This window comes from Vipera berus (assembly GCF_964194415.1).
Source record: "Vipera berus genome assembly, chromosome: 2".
Classification (NCBI taxonomy): domain Eukaryota; kingdom Metazoa; phylum Chordata; class Lepidosauria; order Squamata; family Viperidae; genus Vipera; species Vipera berus.
The window spans coordinates 277,559,036-277,578,389 of NC_138203.1; the positions used below are offsets into that span (position 1 = coordinate 277,559,036).

Consider the following 19,354-nt stretch of genomic DNA (forward strand, 5'->3'; position numbering starts at 1 on the left):
GGTATATGTTCCCTGCTTGAGCAGGGGGTTGGACTAGAAGACCTCAGAGGTCTCTTCCAACTGTTATTCTTTGAGAGAAGTGTTGCCCACCTCTCCCCCTCCCTTCATCCCTTCCTGGATACAGAGAGAGGAAGGGAAGGAGGGGAGGGAAACAGGAAGAAAGAAAGGGAAGGAAGGAAGGAGATGGGAATGAAGAGGGGAAGGAGGGAGGGAGATTGGAATGAGAGGGATAGAGGGCCTGGGGGAAGTCCTACCTTAGCACTTGGCCACCAGCAGCTCTGTTGCCCTTTTGCCATCCCCTGGTGGTCTCCCATCCTATTGCTGAGGATGCTTTGTTACAAAGCCAGGTCTCCTTGCATAGAGAGGGAGTGGGCCTCCCTCTGTCCCACACACTTTGCTTTCCTGCACCCACTATGAGCAACCTCGCCAAGGAGAGCGGGCACAACAGCAGCAGCCTTGAGGAGGTAAGCGCAGCTGGGCGCTCCCTCGGGGAAGTGCAGCTAGGCAGGTAGGGCTGTGGGATCCCGGTGCCGTGGGAGCTGAAGAGCCGGGCTGGGTACTTGACCTCCACTGCCCAGGGCTCCAGGTAGTTCATGCCACCATCCAGGGTTCCCCCTGAATTGCCTGAGAGGGACGGTGAGGCTCCTCCAGTCAACCATGCCCCGACACTCGCCCCGGTTCCACCCTCCGCCGGAGACCCTCAGATCTGTCCCAGTCAAGTCCAGAGCTGCACAGGCACCCGATGTAAGTGACATCGAGCTGACCACGCCCACCCCAGCCATGTCCACCCAGCAGGTTGTACCCACCCTGGCCATGCCCACCCAGTAGGCCACGCCTGCCCAGCCACGCCCACCCACCCCGAGGGCAACCACAATTCTGATGCAGCCCTCAATGAAATTGGGTTTGACAGCCCTGTTTTAGAGAGTCATTGAGGCCACTTGGAGGTTTATCTGTGTCCTCAGGTTCACCCGAGTAGCACAAATATGTGTGGAGCCTTCTTGGCTACAGGAAAAGCATGGAATAATTTCTTTCAAGAGGGCCTTGGCCACCTCACCTGCCTTGTTAGTATGGCAAGGAAAAGCCTCAAACCAACCAGAAAAAGCATCCAAAAAGAAAGTAAGTATCGAAAGTCCTGCTTCCTTGGCAACTCAGTAAAATCCACGTCCCAAAAACTTGGCAGGCGCATGGCCGTACCTGAGCTCACCCAACTGGAACTGTGGGTTTTTTGCTGGGTTGCTCTTTTGACAACATATCGCCTGACAACTGTGAGAGCTTTATCAAAGATGCCTGGACTGATATAGTCTTTTATAAGAAACTTAGACATCATCTGAGAAGCCCAATGCATACTTGCATATAATTCTCGTAGGAAGGCCCAACATTCGTGCACAGGGAGAAGGCGTTTTTCCATCTTTCTCCAGCCAATTCCCCTGGTAAACAGCATCCATTTTGTGAGCTCTGAGCCTGTCTTGGGAGGTATACCGTGTTTCCCTGAAAGTAAGGCCTAGCCTGAAAATAAGCCCTAGCTTGATTTTTATGAGTGGGACTAATATAAATCCTACCCCCAAAATAAGCCCTAGTTTGGGGGCGAGGCACACACCTAAAAATCAAGCTGGAGTGGGGGTGTGGAGCTGCCTTAGGCGCCCTGCACCCACTTACCTTGCAGGCAGGCCTCTCCTCACCAGCCTACTTCTGCAGCATCCCCAGGCCTGCATTTCACAATCAGGTCTTTCCGGAAGGCCACTGCAGCCAAGAACCGAGCTATGGATTGAATCCATAGCTCGGTTCTCGGCTGCAGAAGCCTTCCGGAAAGGCCTGTCTGTGAAATGCAGGCCGGAGCTCCATTCTCAGCTGCAGAATGAAGCTGCTCCTTCGAAGGCCAAAGAAATGGGCTGGCTGGGCAGGGCTGTCAGTGCCGGAGGTAAGTGGAAAAGGCACCTTGCAAAAATAAGATCTGGTGCCTCTTTTGCAGGCAAAAAACCCCAAAAAACCCGGCTTTTATTTTTGTGGAAACACGGTATGTAGGAGCTGGCACAGGCAGGTATGAAGGTACGCGTGCACACACATACCAAGGGGACAAGGGACCTGAGGCAGCAGACTTTGCAGCAAAGTCAGCGGGGGCATTTCCCTTGCCACGTTTACTATCGTCCTTTCCATGGGCTCTGTCATGCATAATGGCTACCCTGCTAAGGAGCAGAACAGCATCTAACAACCTCAGTGTTTCCAGTCCATATTTAACAGGGGAACCTTGGGTGGTCAACAACCCTCTCTCCTTCCACAAGGCCTTGTGTACATTTACAACACCAAAGGCAAACTTACTATCTGAAAATATTAATGACCGTGCCTTCTGACAACTCTTAACGTTCTCATCAAAGCAATGAGCTCAGCCTTTTGGGCTGAAGTTCCTGCAGGGAGGACTGTGGCTACCAGGACCTGATCTAGGGTGACCACAGCATACCCAGCCAGGCATTGCCCCCTGGTAAATAAAACTGCTGCCATCTCTATACAGGTCCCTAAGTGGACCCTTGAATAGCCAGTTTCCCAAGTCTGGGAGGCCAGAAAAGACCTCAGCAATGGGTCGGACACAATCACGGTCAATATCCTGTTCCAGTTGGGGAAGAAAGGCGGATGGATTGAACCTGCCACTCTGTTTTAAATCAATGTGGGGGTTGTCAAGGAGGGCTATTTTGTACCTTTGAAGGCAGCTGGTCATGAGCCAGTGGCCCCCCTTTTGATGCAAGTAATTCTGGGATGGAGTGAGGTGTCTCCACTACAATAGGGGCACCAAAGGTCAAATGTTCAGCAGCTTCTAATAGAAGGACAACGGCTGCAGCGGCCCGGAGGCATGTTGTCCATCCATGAGTTACTGGATCAAGTTGTTCGCAGAAATAAGGTAGAGGATGTGCCCAACTTCCAGAAGTCTGGGTCAGAACGCCAGCTGCAAGCCCCTTCCTTTCTGCGACAAGCATTGTAAAATGTTTTGTGATATCTGGAATTTGTAACACCGGGGGGCTGTCATTAAAGCAGCTTTTATTTCCTCAAATGCCTTCTGTCAATGTCTCATCCACTCGAAGGCATCCTTATTCAAGCCTTTCGTTGCCAGGTACAGAGGCTTAGCCGTGAGGGCCAAATTGGGGATCCAAATACAGCAAAAATCTGCCATGCCCCAAAATCCACCTAGCTGCCATTTGGCGGTGGATGGCTTAGGAAGGCACACCACCTCAATGTGTTCAGCTGACAGTCTTCTGGTTCCCTGCAAGAGAATATAATTATTTATTTATTTATTTATTTTAATTCTATTTATATCCCGCCCTTCTCCGAAGACTCAGGGCGGCGTACAAGCTTAGCAGTAGCCTTCATTCTATGTATATGCCTGATAATAATAATAATAATAATAATAATAATAATAATAATAATAATAATAATAATAATAATAATAATAATAATAATTATTATTATTATTATTATTATTATTATTATTTAATTTCTATACCGCCCTTCTCCCGAAGGACTCAGGGCGGTGTACAGGGCAATAAATACAATAGAAATACAATGTACAAAAGTTAAAAAAGAATTAAACGTTGTAGCCCAATTACAGTAAAAATAATAAAATTAATATTAAAACACCCCAAACCCATCAGACCAGGCCGGCTTGTTCAAATAAGTAAGTAATATAGCCCAATTATCGAACTTCCTGTTGAACAAGCTGTGCTCTAGAAACTTTGCAGCCCCAGCGACAGAGGGAGTTTAGGAGTGGAATAGAATTCAAAAGCCAATCACCCACAGAAGGGGCAGCCAGAAGCAAGCCGTCCACATATTGCAAGACTACTGCGGTGGTATCCTCCACTGGTTGCCATGTGGCCAAACCTTTAGCCAATACCTTGCCGAAAATAGGGCTATTTTTAAAACCTTGGGGTAACACAGCCCAGCAAAGCTGCCTATGCTGCCACTGTAAGGCAAAAGGCGGTTGGCTCACAGGAGCCAAAGGAACACAGAAAAAGGCATCTTTAAGGTCAACAACTGTACACCAGGTGAGATAGGGACCTAACTGGCTGATCAAGATGTAGGGGTTAGGGACCATCTGAGGCAATGTTACTGTGATTTGATTAACAGTTTGGAGGTCTTGGCAAAAACGATAGGAGCCATCCGGCTTCTTAACGGTTGAATTAGTGTGTTATAAGGACTGGCAATCTCCCAAATGAGATCACAGGTGATGAAGTTGGCAATGATAGGCTCCAAACCCTGCAAAGCCTCCAGACTTATAGGATACTGAGGGCCAAATTCGCTTCCTCAGTAGTTAATATTTGTTTTCATATACAGTCCTTAATGAGTTCCCCCCTTGTGTCAGAGCTGATCCCACCTCTACCACGAATTTGTCATGGGTTGTTAATTTAAATCATACCCTATTTGATCGACTTGAGCTCAAAAGATCCATCAAAGGTACTGGATTCGAGATAATTCAAATTCTCTGTCTCCCAATACGGTTGTGGAGACATTTTGTTTTGAAAAAAAAATCCAAGGTACAAAAGTGAAACATACAAACTGTGTAAGTTCTTTCTATGTCGAGATCACTGACATGGCTTTGCAGAACTGGCTCAAGGTTATTTTCTGTTTTTGGGCAAAGGGCCAGAGAAGATAGTAGCAGCCTGAATCGGAGACCTTGTCAAGCAACTGAACTTTGGAAAGGAGCTAAGAAACAATTCAAATTTCCCTATCTTTCTTTACCATGACCAGGAGCTTCAGGATACATAGCGCTTACTATGGGCTCCTCAAACTGACTTTGAACCTCTAGGAGCTGGAAACACAGAAAACAGAATCCAGGATGAAATCTTTGTCTGGTTATGCTGCTCTGTGAAGGAAGAGGAGAGGTTTCTATTGCAAAAATCAAGCAGAGAACAACAAAGATTTTGTTGCAAAGGAAAGGCAATAGGCGCCGTATGGCTGCATTCATACAATGTGACAGATGAGGTTACAATGGAGTTGGGTCATTTGCAATTCAACCTATGGGAACCCATCCCCGGGTCATTGTGTAATGTTGCTATTCCCAAACATAAAAACATTTTTACTTATCTTTATTAAATTTATATGCCGCCCATCTCTCTTCACAAAGTGACTGTCGGCACTTCTGATGACAATCAGCCACATTCAGCTTTGCCAACTTCTCCAAATTGTTATAAGGCTCTACTGGACTGAAATTTCCATAATGGGCAATAAAGGTAAAAGGTAAAGGTTCCCCCGCACGTGCATGCTAGTCGTTTCCGACTCTAGGGGCTGGTGCTCATCTCCGTTTCAAAGCCAAAGAGCCAGCGCTTGTCCGAGGACGTCTCCGTGGTCATGTGGCTGGCATGACTAGACGCCAAAGGCGCACAGAACGCTGTTACCTTCCCACCGTAGTGGTCCCTATTTTTCTACTTGCATTTTTACGTGCTTTCGAACTGCTAGGTTGGCAGAAGCTGGGACGAGTAACAGGCGCTCACTCTGTTACGCGGCACTTGGGATTTGACCCGCCAAACTGCCGATCTTCTAATCGACAAGCTCAGCGTCCTAACCCACTGAGCCACCGCGTCCCTAATGGGCAATACACATTAGCTTATAAATCCAAAGAGAATAGAAGTTTCATAAAACTATATAGAATTTAGTCATAGTTTCTTTCTCCCTCTCCCCCTCCCTCCCTCCCTCTCCCTCTCTCTCTCTCTCTCTCTCTCTGCCAAGTTACGGATATTCAGGAGAATGGAAGTGACTTTAGTGTGTTGACATTGCAAAAAAGGGGAGATCTTTGGTTTGTTGATAACAAAAATAGAACTCACCAAATAAAACAATCAATACAAATCTTAGTTTTCCTAACCCTTCACTTCCTATTTTGTGACTTGCCAGCCCCTTTATCTTCCCTCACTTCAGGACTGACAACCACATCACACAACCGGGGCTTCAAAGTGAGGCTCCTGTTTCTTTTGAGCCTCCAAAGAGATTTTCTCAATATTCACAAGATCGCAGATCGTTCTTGGACATCAGAAAACGGAAAGTCTAGAAATCACTGCTAGCTCGAGACAGGCAGTGTTAGAGGGACCCTTTCCTTCTACTCCAATGCCCATCATCCGCAGGGAACATGACGATCACACTTGGGTTGAAACTAAACATTAAGAAAACCAAGATCATGGCATCTGGCCCTCTCAATTCCTGGCAAATAGATGGGGAAGAAATGGAGGTAGTGACAGATTTTATTTTCCTGGGCTCCAAGATCACTGCAGATGGGGACTGTAGCCAAGAAATTAAAAGACGCTTGCTCCTGGGGAGGAAAGCCATGGCAAATCTAGACAGCACACTAAAAAGCAGAGACATCACCCTGTCAACAAAAGTGCGTATAGTCAAGGCCATGGTCTTCCCAGTTGCAATGTATGGCAGTGAAAGTTGGACCATAAGAAAGGCTGAGCGCCAAAGAATTGAGGCCTTTGAACTCTGGTGCTGGAGAAGACTCCTGCGAGTCCCTTGGACTGCAAGGCGATCAAACCGGTCAGTCCTAGAGGAGATCAACCCTGACTGCTCTTTAGAAGGCCAGATCCTGAAGCTAAAACTCAAATACTTTGGCCACCTAATGAGAAGGAAGGACTCACTGGAGAAGAGCCTAATGCTGGGAAAGGTTGAGGGCAATAGAAGAAAGGGACGACAGAGAATGAGGTGGCTGGATGGAGTCACTGAAGCAGTAGGCGTGAGCTTAAATGGACTCCAGAAGATGGTAGAGGACAGGAAGGCCTGGAGGAACATTGTCCATAGGGTCGCCATGAGTCGGACACGACTTCGCAACTAACAACAATCTAGCGTTGCGTGCAGGATCCACCAGGGGGCTCCCAGGGTAGCCATTGGAAAGGCAGGGAAGCCCTCACCGCCCCCGTTTCAGGAGTGAACTGAGCATGCGCTCTTTCCCCAGGTCGAGAGAGAGGAGGGGGCATTTTGCAGAAAAGGCTGAAAGTGCGTCGGCCCTTCGTGCAGTTCCCCACCACCACCACGACTCCCCCTCCTCCCCAGCTGCGAGCCTTAGACTGAGCCTTTGCAGGAAGCCAAGAGGGCTGCAGGGAAGCCTTGCACGGAGGAAGATCAAGACCTAACTCCGGAGTTCAGTAAGTTCGGGAACGTTTCTTCCCCGGGCTGGACGTAAAACTTCATCAGGTTCAGAGTCGTGGTAAGGGGGGGGGGGAGCCCGGGATCCCATGTTCCCCTGCGCCCCCACCCACCGTGTATGCACGGGTCAGGCAGGGAAGAAATCAAAGCTCAAAGAAGAGGCTGATGGTGCTTCCGCCCTTCCTACAGGTGCGATTCTGCTCTCTCTCCCCGCTGCGAGCCTTAGGCTATAAAGCAGGGGTAGGCAACCTCGGCTCTTTTATGACTCATGGACTTCAACTCCCAGAATGCCTGAGTCAGCTATGCTGGCTTAAGAATTCTGGGAGTTGAAGTCCATGAGTCATAAAAGAGCCGAGGTTGCCTACCCCTGGGCTAAAGCCTTCCCAGGACTCCAAAAGGCTGCAAGGGAGCTTTGCACGGTTGGAGATCAAAACCTGACTCCGGAGTTCAGTAAGTGGGGGGGACGTTTCTTTCATGGTCTGGACCGCGCATGGAGAAAAGGAAAACTTCATCAGGTTGGGAGGCGTGGAAAGGGGGGAGCCCGGGGGTCCCATGTTCCCCTGCCCCACCTGTGCATGCAAGGGCCAGGGAGGGAAGAAATCAAAGCTCCGCTGCCTTGCCACCAGGAAGAAAACCAGGATCGCCAGAAAGGCCGGAGCCATTCAGGATTAGGCTAAAAGTGGGGAACCTCTTCCCAGGAGATGCCTGGATCAGGTTAAGCCATAGCTGGTTTATTGATTCCGGTATTATTCTGTTTGCATTGAATGAGGGTTTGTTGATTGAGATTTCTCGGGTACCTATAGAGGTTTGGGCCAGGAGGTTAATGGAGTTCTGCTGGCTAAAGTTTTATTGGAAATTAAAATATTGATTGATTTACCTATTAAATCGATTTAGAAAGCCGCTCATCTCAATGGCTGTTTGTGAGTTGAGATGTTTATGATCTGGATTAAGATAAGATAATCTTTATTGTCATTTCTTACTGTAGGCACAACGGCACACATCAAAAATGAAATTTAGTTGCCCGCTCTCAAAGTGAAACATACATGACACACACCTAAACATACTATATACAACAAAATGTATGTAGACCCACACCCCTACATGTACATAACAATAAAATATTAAATACTCGCCATCCTGAATATATATCGGAAGGAGGAAGCCTGAGAGTTCACAAGGTTAATGCTGTATGGAATGAAACTATGGCTGAATCTGGATGTTCTGCTACGGATACCATGAAGCCCCCTCCTCCCAGAAGGCAACAAGGAAAACAGGTCGTGAAGAGGGTGTGTAGTGTCCCAGATAATGTTATGGACCCTGTTCAAACAACGCTTCTGTGCTATGTTCTGGATGGGAAGGAGGGAACTGCCAATGATCTTTTCGGCCATCCTCACCACTCTGCACCGCCTTCCTGTCTGAAGCAGGGATGCTTCCAAACCAGACTGATGCCGTATGACAGGATGCTCTCGATCGTCCCCCTGTAGAAAGTGGTCAGGACAGGGGAAGGAAGATGAGCTTTTCTCATGCGATGCAGAAAATGCAGGCGCTGCTGTGCCCGCTTCACCAGTTTCTCACTGTTGAGCGACCAAGCCAACCTTACTCGTTAGCTGCACACCCAGGAATTTGATGCTGGTAACCATCTCCACAGGTGAATCATTAATGCACAGAGAAGTGTGGCTGTGCCTGCCTTTTCTGAAATCGACAAAGATCTCTTTGGTTTTTCCAGTATTTAAAACTAGGCTGTTTTCCTTACATCAGTTCACCAACTCCTCAAACTCCTTGCGGTAAGCTTCCACATTGTCATCATGAATAAGGCCCACTACTGTTGTATCATCTGCGAACTTCACAATATGGTTGGTGGCAAACCTAGCACAACAGTCATGAGTCAACAGGGTGAACAGCAGCGGACTTAGGACACAGCCCTGAGGAGAACCTGTGCTCAAGAAAATGGTATTAGAGGTATTTGTTCCAGCTCGCACATATTGGGGCCTGTAGGTAAGAAAATCAAGAATCCAGTTGCACAAAGGGGTGTTTAAACCTAAAAGGCCCAGTTTGTCTACTAGATGCTGGGGAATGATTGTGTTAAACACCGAACTGAATTCGACAACAAATGGACATGAGTATTTCTTGCCTCTTAAGTGCTTCAAGCTCAGATGGAGAACGGAAGAAATAGCATCCTCCGTAGAGCGATTTGGTCAGTAGGCAAACTGAAGCGGGTCAAATGCTGGTGGGAGACTAGATACAGTAAAGTCCTTTTATCAGCTTCTCAAAGCATTTCATAATGGTGGATGTCAGTGCAACCGGGCAGTAATCATTGAGGCCTGTAATAGTGAACTTTTTTTTGCATTGGCAAGATGATGGCCGTCTTAAAACACGATGGGACCACTGCCTGCTGCAATGAGAGATTGAAAATATCTGTGAGAACACAAGCCAGCTCATCTGCACACACTCTAAGGACACGTCCAGGGATGTTATCTGGGCCTGCTGCTTTCCGAATGTTAACTTTCTTCAGTGTTTTCCAGACAGAGGTGACATCAAAGCTTAGCACTTGCTCATCAGGATGGGGCACAGCTTTCCTAGTAGGAGTGCTATTTGATCTACCAAAAAGCTTTCCTAGTAGGAGTGCTATTTGATCTACCAAAAAGCTTTCCTAGTAGGAGTGCTATTTGATCTACCAAATCTACCAAAAAAATGCATTCAGTTTGTTTAGGTCACAGGGGTGTCAAACTCAATTTCATTGAGGGCCGCATCAGCATTGCGGTTGCCCTCAGGGGGCTGGGTGGGTGTGGCCTGGGTGGGCGTGGCCTACTGGGTGGGCGTGGCTAGAGTGTGTATGGCTTACTGGGTGGACGTGGCCAGCTCTACATCATTCGCATCAAGGGTGCCTATGGGGGCCTGGGCAGGAGTGGGACAGATCTGAGGGTCTCTGGCAGAAGGAGGGTCTCTGGGCCAGGGCCAAGGCAGCGGGGGCCGTTCCCTCACTGTTTCCAGGATGGCTTCGCGGGCCGCATGAAACCACTTGGGCCGGATCCGGCCCCCGGGCCTTGTGTTTGACATGTCTGGTTTAGGAAGTCTGTGCATCTCGATGGATTCACCTTGTAATCTGTAATGGCCTGGATTCTTTTCCACATTTGCCTGGTGTATGTAGGGTCTTGAAAAAAATTCTGAATTTTCTGGCAATGGGCTTGCTTTGTACTTTTTATGGCACTTTTCAGATTTGCTCTGGCTGTTCTAAGTGCCAGCATGTTGCCAGATTTAAAAGCCACATTTCGTGCTTTCGGCATCTTGCAGACCTCATAAGTCAGACACGGTTTATCATTCACCCTCACAACAATGCTTTTCAGGACACAGAGATCATCTGTGCACTTTTGGATATATGCAGACACCGTGGTGGCGTACTCAACATTTATATGTTGGTTATCAACAGCTGCTTCCTTAAACATGCCCCAATCTGTGCACTCAAAGCAGTCTTGTAACGCTTCTATAGCTCCCTCTGTCCAAACCCTCACCTGCTTTAGTATAGGTTTCACTCTGACTAATAAAGGTTTATATGCTGGAATAAGCTGTACTGAGAGATGGTCAGAGGAGCCCAGGTGAGGGCAGGGGATAGTTTTGAAAGCATTATTTATTTATTTTATTTATTATTTATTAGTTGAATTTATATACCGCCCTATTCCCGAAGGACTCAGGGCAGTTCACAGGGCAATGAAAACAGTACAAAAAAGAATAAAATGGAATTAAATTAGTACAGGCCCACAATTCCTAATAACAATAAAATTAAAATTTTAAAATTAATTTAATATAATTTAATTAAATACTTTAAAATTTGATGTTAGAATAAGCGAGATCCAGTGTATTGTCCCCTTCTGGTTGCAAAGTCCACATATTGATGGAAATGTGGCAGGGTAGCTTTCAAATCCACTTGGTTAAAGTTTCCCACTGCAATAAATGCACCCTCTGAATAGAGGTTGCTTTTCAAGCTGCAAGCGGCCATCAGAATTATTTAAATAAATAAGTAGAAATTAGAAATTTATGCATGTAAACTGTTTAGTCCCTGATAGAGGTTGATCCACCAGCTTACTACAAAATTTTTTCCACATACATATCGGTCAGTCTACCTACTAAGACTTTCCCCCTCTTCCCAGATATTGATGGGTTCATAACAATTTCTTATTTGGGTTTTTCTGCGTGCTCAGTTATCTTTTGTTTTCCATTTCAGATATATGAGCTGGAAAGCTTTTCTGGTTCCCCTGGAGTCCTAAGCATCTTGTGTGGGAAGAGGGGCTGAATGGCCTTTAGGAGATTTGGCCAGACCTCTTGTGGTTAGGAAGACCTGTGGAGATCCATCAGTCCATTTTGGAGCTGGATTAGAGACCAGAGAGAAGATGGAGGGACAACACCCAGCAGATGCAGAATTTGGAAAAGGCCCTCCAGCTGCTCACTCTCGGAACTGTGGGAATTATGGGGCAAGTCCTGGGCAGAAGAGTCAAGAACAGAAAGCCAACAGTTCAGAGGTGCAATACTGTCACTTCAGAAATGTGCAGTTCCAGGAGGGGAGGGGTCCTCGAGATGTTTGCAGTCAGCTTCACCGCCTTTGCTGTCAATGGCTCAAGCCAGAAAGACACACAAAGGCCCAGATGCTGGATCTGGTGGTCCTGGAGCAATTCCTGGCTGTCCTTCCCCCAGAGATGGGGAAATGGGTACGTGAGTGTGGAGCGGAGACCAGTTCCCAGGCGGTGGCCCTGGCCGAAGGCTTCCTGATGAACCAGGAGGAGGATAAGATTCAAGAAGAGTTGCAGGTGTGAAAATGTAGTCTTTAGCAGCTCTAAAGAGAATCACTCTGAATCTGTCAATTCTTTTCTGGCACTGTTTTCTGGGATTATTTAACTCCTAAGGCCATTTGTTCTATTCTTCCAGATGATATATTTGGGGCAATTCTTTCATTCTGTTTCAGGTTTCAGCAACGGACATTGGGGTCTGCTAGTTTGAAGGTGCAGTAGAATAATTCATTTCTATCTCTGTGCTCTTCCTTTGTTCCTCCTATCACATCATGTCCAGAAATCCTTGGAAACTGTGACCGAGTATCCCAAGGGGAGGAAAGATTCATCCAAATTCTCTCGAGAGCTGCTGCTCAGGCAGAGCTTCCAGAAAGGTCAAAGTCGGGACACCAGGCGAGGTAACACGCTCTTTCTCTGTGATCTGAGATTTCAACATTTAGCTGAATTGTTTTGCTACACTTCATTGGAATCTCTCTCTTTAACAAATCTGCTTCCGCCATTTTTCTCTGTCTCACAGAGAGTAGAAAGCTGTCCTTGGAATTTGTAGAGTCATCTCCTCTTTGTGGTGGAGCTGGAGGATTGGCTGAACCACTTCTTCAGGTAAGGAGGAGAAACGTCAGAAAAGGTCCATGAATCTTGGATGGATTTCATTTTGTTCTAGAGTTCAATGTGTAAAATTGCTGCTTCTGAGCAATAAGAATTTGACATCTGATGATTGAACATTCACACTCAGATTAGTCTTCTGAGGAGATTCTTTGTGAGATGCTTTCTCCACCCTTCCCACTTCGCCATCAGATTTCATTGACCCGACTGTTGTCAGCATTGGGGCTGTTCCTTCTGTCTCCCGGGGTCATTCTCACATACCATTATAAAGAAATATACTGTTTTTTGCCTTTTGAAAAGCATCTTTGCGACAATCATGACCTGATTGAGAATCTCCATAGACATATATTATTACAAGCTCTTCCCTTGTAGTTAGTGGAAGAAAACTATCAAATTATTCTGGGATTATCTGTTAATAAGGACATTTCTTCTTCAGGATGTTGTATCTTTTGAGGAAGTGGCCGTGGTTTTTTCCACGGAGGAGTGGTCTCAGCTGGATCGTGCCCAAAAAGCGCTCCACGGAGAAGTCATGCTGGAGAATTCCAGGAATCTGGCTTCTCTGGGTAAGAATCCCTATCGGAAACGTAGAGAAGTTGTGGGGTGGAGGGCTTAGATGATACTTTTGATAAAAACCATCACGTTAATTCATATCCTGCCTTTATTTTTTCTAAATAATAAAGGTGGCGGATCACCCCAATATTCCTTGCTCCTGCTGTTTTCCCCACAACCTTGTGACCTGGGTTGAGCTGAGGGAGACTGGCCCAAAGTCACCTAGCCAGCATTCATGCCTATGGCAGAACTAGTACTCCCAGTCACCCAGTTTCTAGCCTGGTGCCTTAACCGCTTGACCAAACTGGATTTATGGAAGAAGGAAATTTATTGGAAGAAAAATTGGAAAACTGCCTTGCCTTCCCTTTTACATAAAGAAAATGTTTTTGTTTTTTTAAAAAAATGCTTTCTGCTGATAAATATAAATTTTCATTTCCATAGCATAGAAGATATTAGCCAGAATCTGAGGGACAGGCTGCATGAAGGGATGGTGTGGCCACTTTTGAGCAAGGTCCTACCCACTAGGGGTTCAGTATTGACTCCTGAGCCTGGTCATTGGCTCCCCGTTGGGCGTGAGCGGCTATAAGCTGGTGGGTATGTTGCTGACCCAGCACGATACAGTGTCCAGTGCACTTCAGGAGTTTGTGGCACCACGGAATAGTCCCAGGTCAAAGATTAGATCAGGGTTGTGTCTTAAGATTTGTTTTGATGTGATCCAAACCCTTTATATGAGGATCAGTAGAGATCCACTTGGAAATGGGTCATTTCTATCATCTTAGTTTGGAATCTTTTTTTGTTTTAATCCCATTTATATCCCGCCCTTCTCCAAAGACTCAGGGCGGCTTACAATCTAAGAAGCACAAATCAAATGTGCTTAGCAATAGCCTTCATTCTATGTATATGCCTGCTTATTAGGGGTTTCACACACACCCCCAAGCAGCATTATTACAAAGTCAGCTTATTGCCCCCAACAATCTGGGTCCTCATTTTACCTACCTCGGAAGGATGGAAGGCTGAGTCAACCTTGAGCCTGGTGGGACTCGAACCTGCACTAATTGCAGGCAGCTGGTGTTACCTAAGGAGGCATTAGCCCACTGCTCCACCAAGGCTCTTCATATTGATGATTCTTTGGCTAAATTTCAGAAGAAAAGGTTTGATTTTCCCCCCTATTCTTGCTACAGTTTTCTTTTCTCTCTTTTTCCCCAAGGCTTTAATGGGCAAGAGAATAAGAATTGCAAGGAGAAATGCCAAGCGAGCCAATCGAAAGAGGGAAAAGGGAAGTTTGCAGATCAGATGCAACTAAAGAGCGATGAAACGAAGCAATCACAAAGTGAAATTAAAAAAGGCTTTCCTCAGGTCAGACTTCCTAACTGTACAAGCATTGATATGGGAGAAGAACCATATAAATGTACGGCGGGTGGAAAAAGCTTTGATAAATCTGATCATCTCATTTCCCATAAAAAGACACATTTAGAAGAGAAAACATATACCTGCAAGGAGTGTGGAAAGACCTTCTGTAATAATCGCTCTCTTAGAAGTCATGAAAGGACTCACAAAAGAGAAAAACCATATCAATGCATTGAGTGTGGAAAGAGCTTTACTTGTACCACTCATCTTAATACCCATAAGATGAAGCACACACAAGAGAAGCCATATACTTGTGTGGAGTGCGGAAAGGCCTTCGGTTATCCTAAGTCTCTTATAATCCATCAAAGGATTCACAAAGGAGAAAGACCTTACAAATGCACGGAGTGTGGAAAGACCTTTAATTGTATCAGTAATCTTAATTGCCACAAGAAGATCCACACAGGAGAGAAGCCATATCAATGCACTGAATGTGGAAAGACCTTTACTTATAAGACTAGCCTCAATTCCCATAAGAGGATCCACACAGGAGAGAAGCCATATCAATGCATGGAGTGTGGAAAGACCTTTTCTTATAATTACTCTTTAATAATCCATCAGAGGAATCACAAAGGAGAAAGACCTTATAAATGCATGGAGTGTGGAAAGACCTTTACTTGTAGCAGTAGTCTTAATTACCACAACAGGATCCACACACGAGAGAAACCGTATCAGTGTATGGAGTGTGGAAAAGATTTTAGAAACAGTAATAATCTTGCCTCCCATAAGAGGATTCACACAGGAGAGAAACAGTACCAATGTATGGAGTCTGGAAAGACCTTTACTTGTAGCAGTAGTCTTATTTCCCACAAGAGCATTCACACAGGAGAGAAGCCATATCAATGCATGGAGTGTGGAAAGAGCTTTAGTAGAAAAAGAGCTCTCATCCACCATAAACCTATCCATACAAAGGAGAAGCCATATCAATGCATGGAGTGTGGAAAGAGCTTTAGTAGGAAAACAAATCTGATTCACCATAAACCTATCCATACAAAGGAGAAGCCATATCAATGCATGGAATGTAGAAAGACGTTCTGTTATTATAACTCTCTTATCAGACATGAAAGAAATCATACAGGAGAAAGACCTTATAAATGCTTGGATTGTGGAAAGACCTTTATTCGTAACAGTAGTCTTAATTCCCACAAGAGGGTCCACATAGGAGAAAAGCCATATAAATGTGTGGAATGTGGAAAGAGCTTTAGGTGGAATTCTGGTCTTATCGCCCATAAAAGGATCCACACAGGAGAAAGACCATATGAATGCACGGAGTGTGGAAAGACCTTTACTTGTAGCAATACTCTTAATTCCCACAAGAGAAGCCACACAGAAGAAAGACCATATGAATGCACGGAGTGTGGAAAGACCTTTATTTGTAGCAGTAGTCTTAAGTCCCACAAAAGAAGCCACACAGGTGAGAAGCCATATCAATGCATGGAATGTGGGAAGAGCTTTGCCAGGAATTGCACTCTGACCCGTCATAGAAAGATCCACAGTCAGGAGAAACCATGATGTGTGAGAAGGGGTTTGAAGGGAAAATTGGAAAATTACCATCCCTATTACCAATTTGTCACGTGTTCTTTTTAAACCATAGCCAGTTTGATTGACTTGAGCTCAAAAGATCCATCAAATGCATGAATTCTAGACAATTTAAGTTGTGGAGATGTTTGAGACTTCCGGTTTGATGCAGAGAGACAGGCGCAGGGAGATGGGACTCCGTCTTCCGTGTTCGATCTCACCCCGCTGGGAACCCTGGAAAGGGTCAAAAGTCACCCCGAAGAGGCGACGAACAAGGAGGGGACCCTCGTTGATCACGGGAGGACAGCAGCCCTTCCGTTTGATCCGAGGAAGCCCTCCAAACCGGCGGAGGAAAGACTGGCTACATTTGTGTAGCCAGTCAAGCTGCTGACAACCAAAGCAAATAAGCACCAACGAACAACTTTTCAGCAATGTGGATGAAGCTGGGTGAGACCCTATCCTCTCTTTATGACTCTTAAAAACTTTCATTTTTGAAGACTGCAGCTGGGAAAAGGGAAAAAAACCTCTTGGGCTGCTTATCTATGTGGCAGACATGATAAACTACTTTGAAATTGGCCTGCCTGAACTACGAACATAAATATTAATTGATTTTCAGAGCTGTGTTGTGGAACTATTTCCCTACAGAAGGAACACATATTATTGCTTGAGACGGTGGAATACTTTGGATTCTAAATCTTTGATTGATGAACAATTTTCACCTTAAAGACCTCTTACAAAAAATAAAATGGATGTCCCATACTCAGCTTGAAATGGTAAAAAACCATCTCTAACACCTGTCTCCAAATCTTCAGTTTGACATACCACCAAGAAAATAATGAAGCTCAGAAAGAAATTCTCTCCATGTTGAAATCAATACAAGAGACAATTGCCTTAGCTTGTGATGAGACCAGAAATAACATGAGATAAAAGAACAATTTTCTAATCTAAATTTACAAACCCAGAAAATGATTACAAAGAAGGAACTAGCAACCCAGAAAATAGAAGGAAAACTGGAGGAAGCAGATCTAAAGATGGAGGACCTAAAGGAAGGAACTAGGAGACAGACTCAGACATTTCAAGAACTAGAAAATGTAGCGATAATATCAGAAATGGAAAAGACATCTTATTAATCAAGATCTCAGAACACATTTGAGGAAAAGGAAGAAGAACCAATTGAATGGAAGATAGAGCTGTTAGGAGAACTGTGGGGAACTGGAGAAGGAGGGAGGCTGTTTAATGAATATCAATGGGCTGAGCGTTCTTCCAAAAATACTTTAATCAAATGGTTTTTCTTATTCCAAACAATATACACAAAAATAGAGGAAGAATTACTTGATCCAAATGCATTGACTTGGAAAGTTAGTTGGCAAAGGAAGAAAGCTAGAGTAAGACTGAAGAAAATAGAGGCTTTGACCTATTAGATCGGATGTTATTAATTAGATGTTTAAATATGGTGGAGAATAGATAATTGTTAGAAATAGAAATATAACTAGAAAGACAAGATTTGTAATTAGAATATTAGATTTTGGTATGAGAAGGGAAGCAGGAAAATGCTAAGAAGTTTGAATAAGGGAAGCTTTTGGTTACCCAAATATAATTTACTTTGAAATTATAAACAATAGAGACATTTTGAACACCAATGGGAAATTAAAATTTAAAAAGAAAGTAAAAACAGGATACTGATTGAACGTGTGAATATTAAGTGCAAATGCAATTAAGATATGTTTTAGTTAGAAAATATTATCTTAAACTGACATTATTGATATTATTAGAAAAATCATGTAAAGAAGATGTTGATATTCAATTGTATTAATCTATATCTATTAATGACAATAAGAATTGTATTTGCCTAGTGTGGGAAAACACATATCACCAGAAGAAGAGAGGAAACATTAGATGGTGTAATATTGGATCTAGACCAGACATGTCAAACACAAGGTCCGGGACCCGGATCCGGCCTGTGAAGTGGTTTCATGTGGCCCGCGAAGCCATCCTGGAAACAGTGAGGGAACGGCCCCCACTGCCTTGGCCCTGGTCCAGAGACCCTCCTCCTCATGCCAGAGACCTGTCCCACTCCTGCCCAGGTCCCCATAGGCACCCTTGATGCGAACGATGTAGAGCTGGCCATGCCCACCCAGTAAGCCATACGCACTCTAGCCACGCCCACCCAGTAGGCCATGCCCACCCTGGCCATACCCACCCGTCCCCCTGAGGGCAACTGCAATGCTGATGCGGCCCTCAGTGAAATTGAGTTTGACACCCCTGATCTAGACTGAAGAAGTTAATATATACTACTGAATTACTAATGGACCCAGACAATATGTTGTTTATTAAGTATTTGCTTGTAAACGTAGAAAATTAATAAAATATTTATTTAAAAAAAGAGATGTGGAGATGTTTTATTTTGAAAAAATATCCAAGATACAAAAGTGAAACAAACCACGTGCAAGTTCTTTCTATGTTTGTTCTCTTATACTAGATATTTAGTATATTTATACCCAGGGCTTTTTTTCCTCATAGAACGCTCAGAACGGAGTTCCGGCACCTTTTTTGGATGGAACCTTGTAGGGTAGGCAAGGCGTGTGAGTTCCGGCACCTTTTTCTTTTACAAAAAAGCACTGTTTATACCATACAATATTCTCTATAACAGGGCTTTTCAACTGGTGGTATGCGTTGGAGAGACGAGAGGATATAAAAGGAGGTTTTGGCAGGAAAGGGCCAGCGAGGGACTACCCCGCTCCACCCCCTGGGCATATGAAGAGGAGGCTACGAGTGCCCGGCATCCCTGCTGACCAAAGAGAAAAAGGGCAAGAGAAGCAATTTCCTTTCCCCCGGGATGCCTGCTCTCCCACACTCGCCACCTTCTGCGGTCCCAGGTGGCGGAGCAAAGACGGCGGGGAGGGGGGGAGGCCCTTCCTGGCTTCAGGGCTGCCCCGTGGATCTAAGGCTCAGCGAGTTCTGGCTTTGTGGCCCCCACCAGTAGATCAGTCCCACACCTGCTCAGTGACAGCCTCGCAGGCACCAGGCTTCCCTTTCACTGAGACCGCCCAGGCCTATGTGGGATAGCGACGCACCGGCAGTGCTGGCAATCTCTCCCTCTCCCATCATTCCTGAGCGCGGAGGAAGGAAGGAAGGAAGGAGCTGGGAAAGAGACTGCCTTCTTTGCAGGGTCGGTTTGTTTTTTTAAGTTGCCCGAGGCTCCGGACAGAGGTTTTCCATTTTGAGCCCTCCCCCCTCGTCATTGTCTCTGTCCTGAAGGGCCTCTGTGTGGCTCTCAGCTTGCCTCTCCCAGACCCGCACACGTGCTTGTGTCTATGCGCTTGTGTGTGTGTGTGTGTGTGTGTGTGTGTGTGTGTGTGTGTGTGAATCTCCTTGCAGCCCCACGTTGT

The 19,354-nt window shown here is 45.5% G+C and overlaps 1 protein-coding gene across 1 annotated transcript; it reads left to right on the forward strand.

Annotated features, from left to right (window-relative positions):
• Positions 1 to 657: 657 nt before the first annotated feature.
• On the forward strand, positions 658 to 18,313 carry LOC308663008 (zinc finger protein with KRAB and SCAN domains 5-like; the record flags this gene model as incomplete). The annotated part of the gene is made up of 7 exons (XM_081319152.1): positions 658 to 795; positions 11,727 to 11,912; positions 12,172 to 12,289; positions 12,409 to 12,491; positions 12,931 to 13,057; positions 14,251 to 14,399; positions 17,819 to 18,313. The coding sequence occupies 7 exons, from the start codon at positions 658 to 660 to the stop codon at positions 17,927 to 17,929; spliced, it is 912 nt and encodes a 303-aa protein (XP_081175278.1). The 3' UTR covers positions 17,930 to 18,313.
• Positions 18,314 to 19,354: the final 1,041 nt, after the last annotated feature.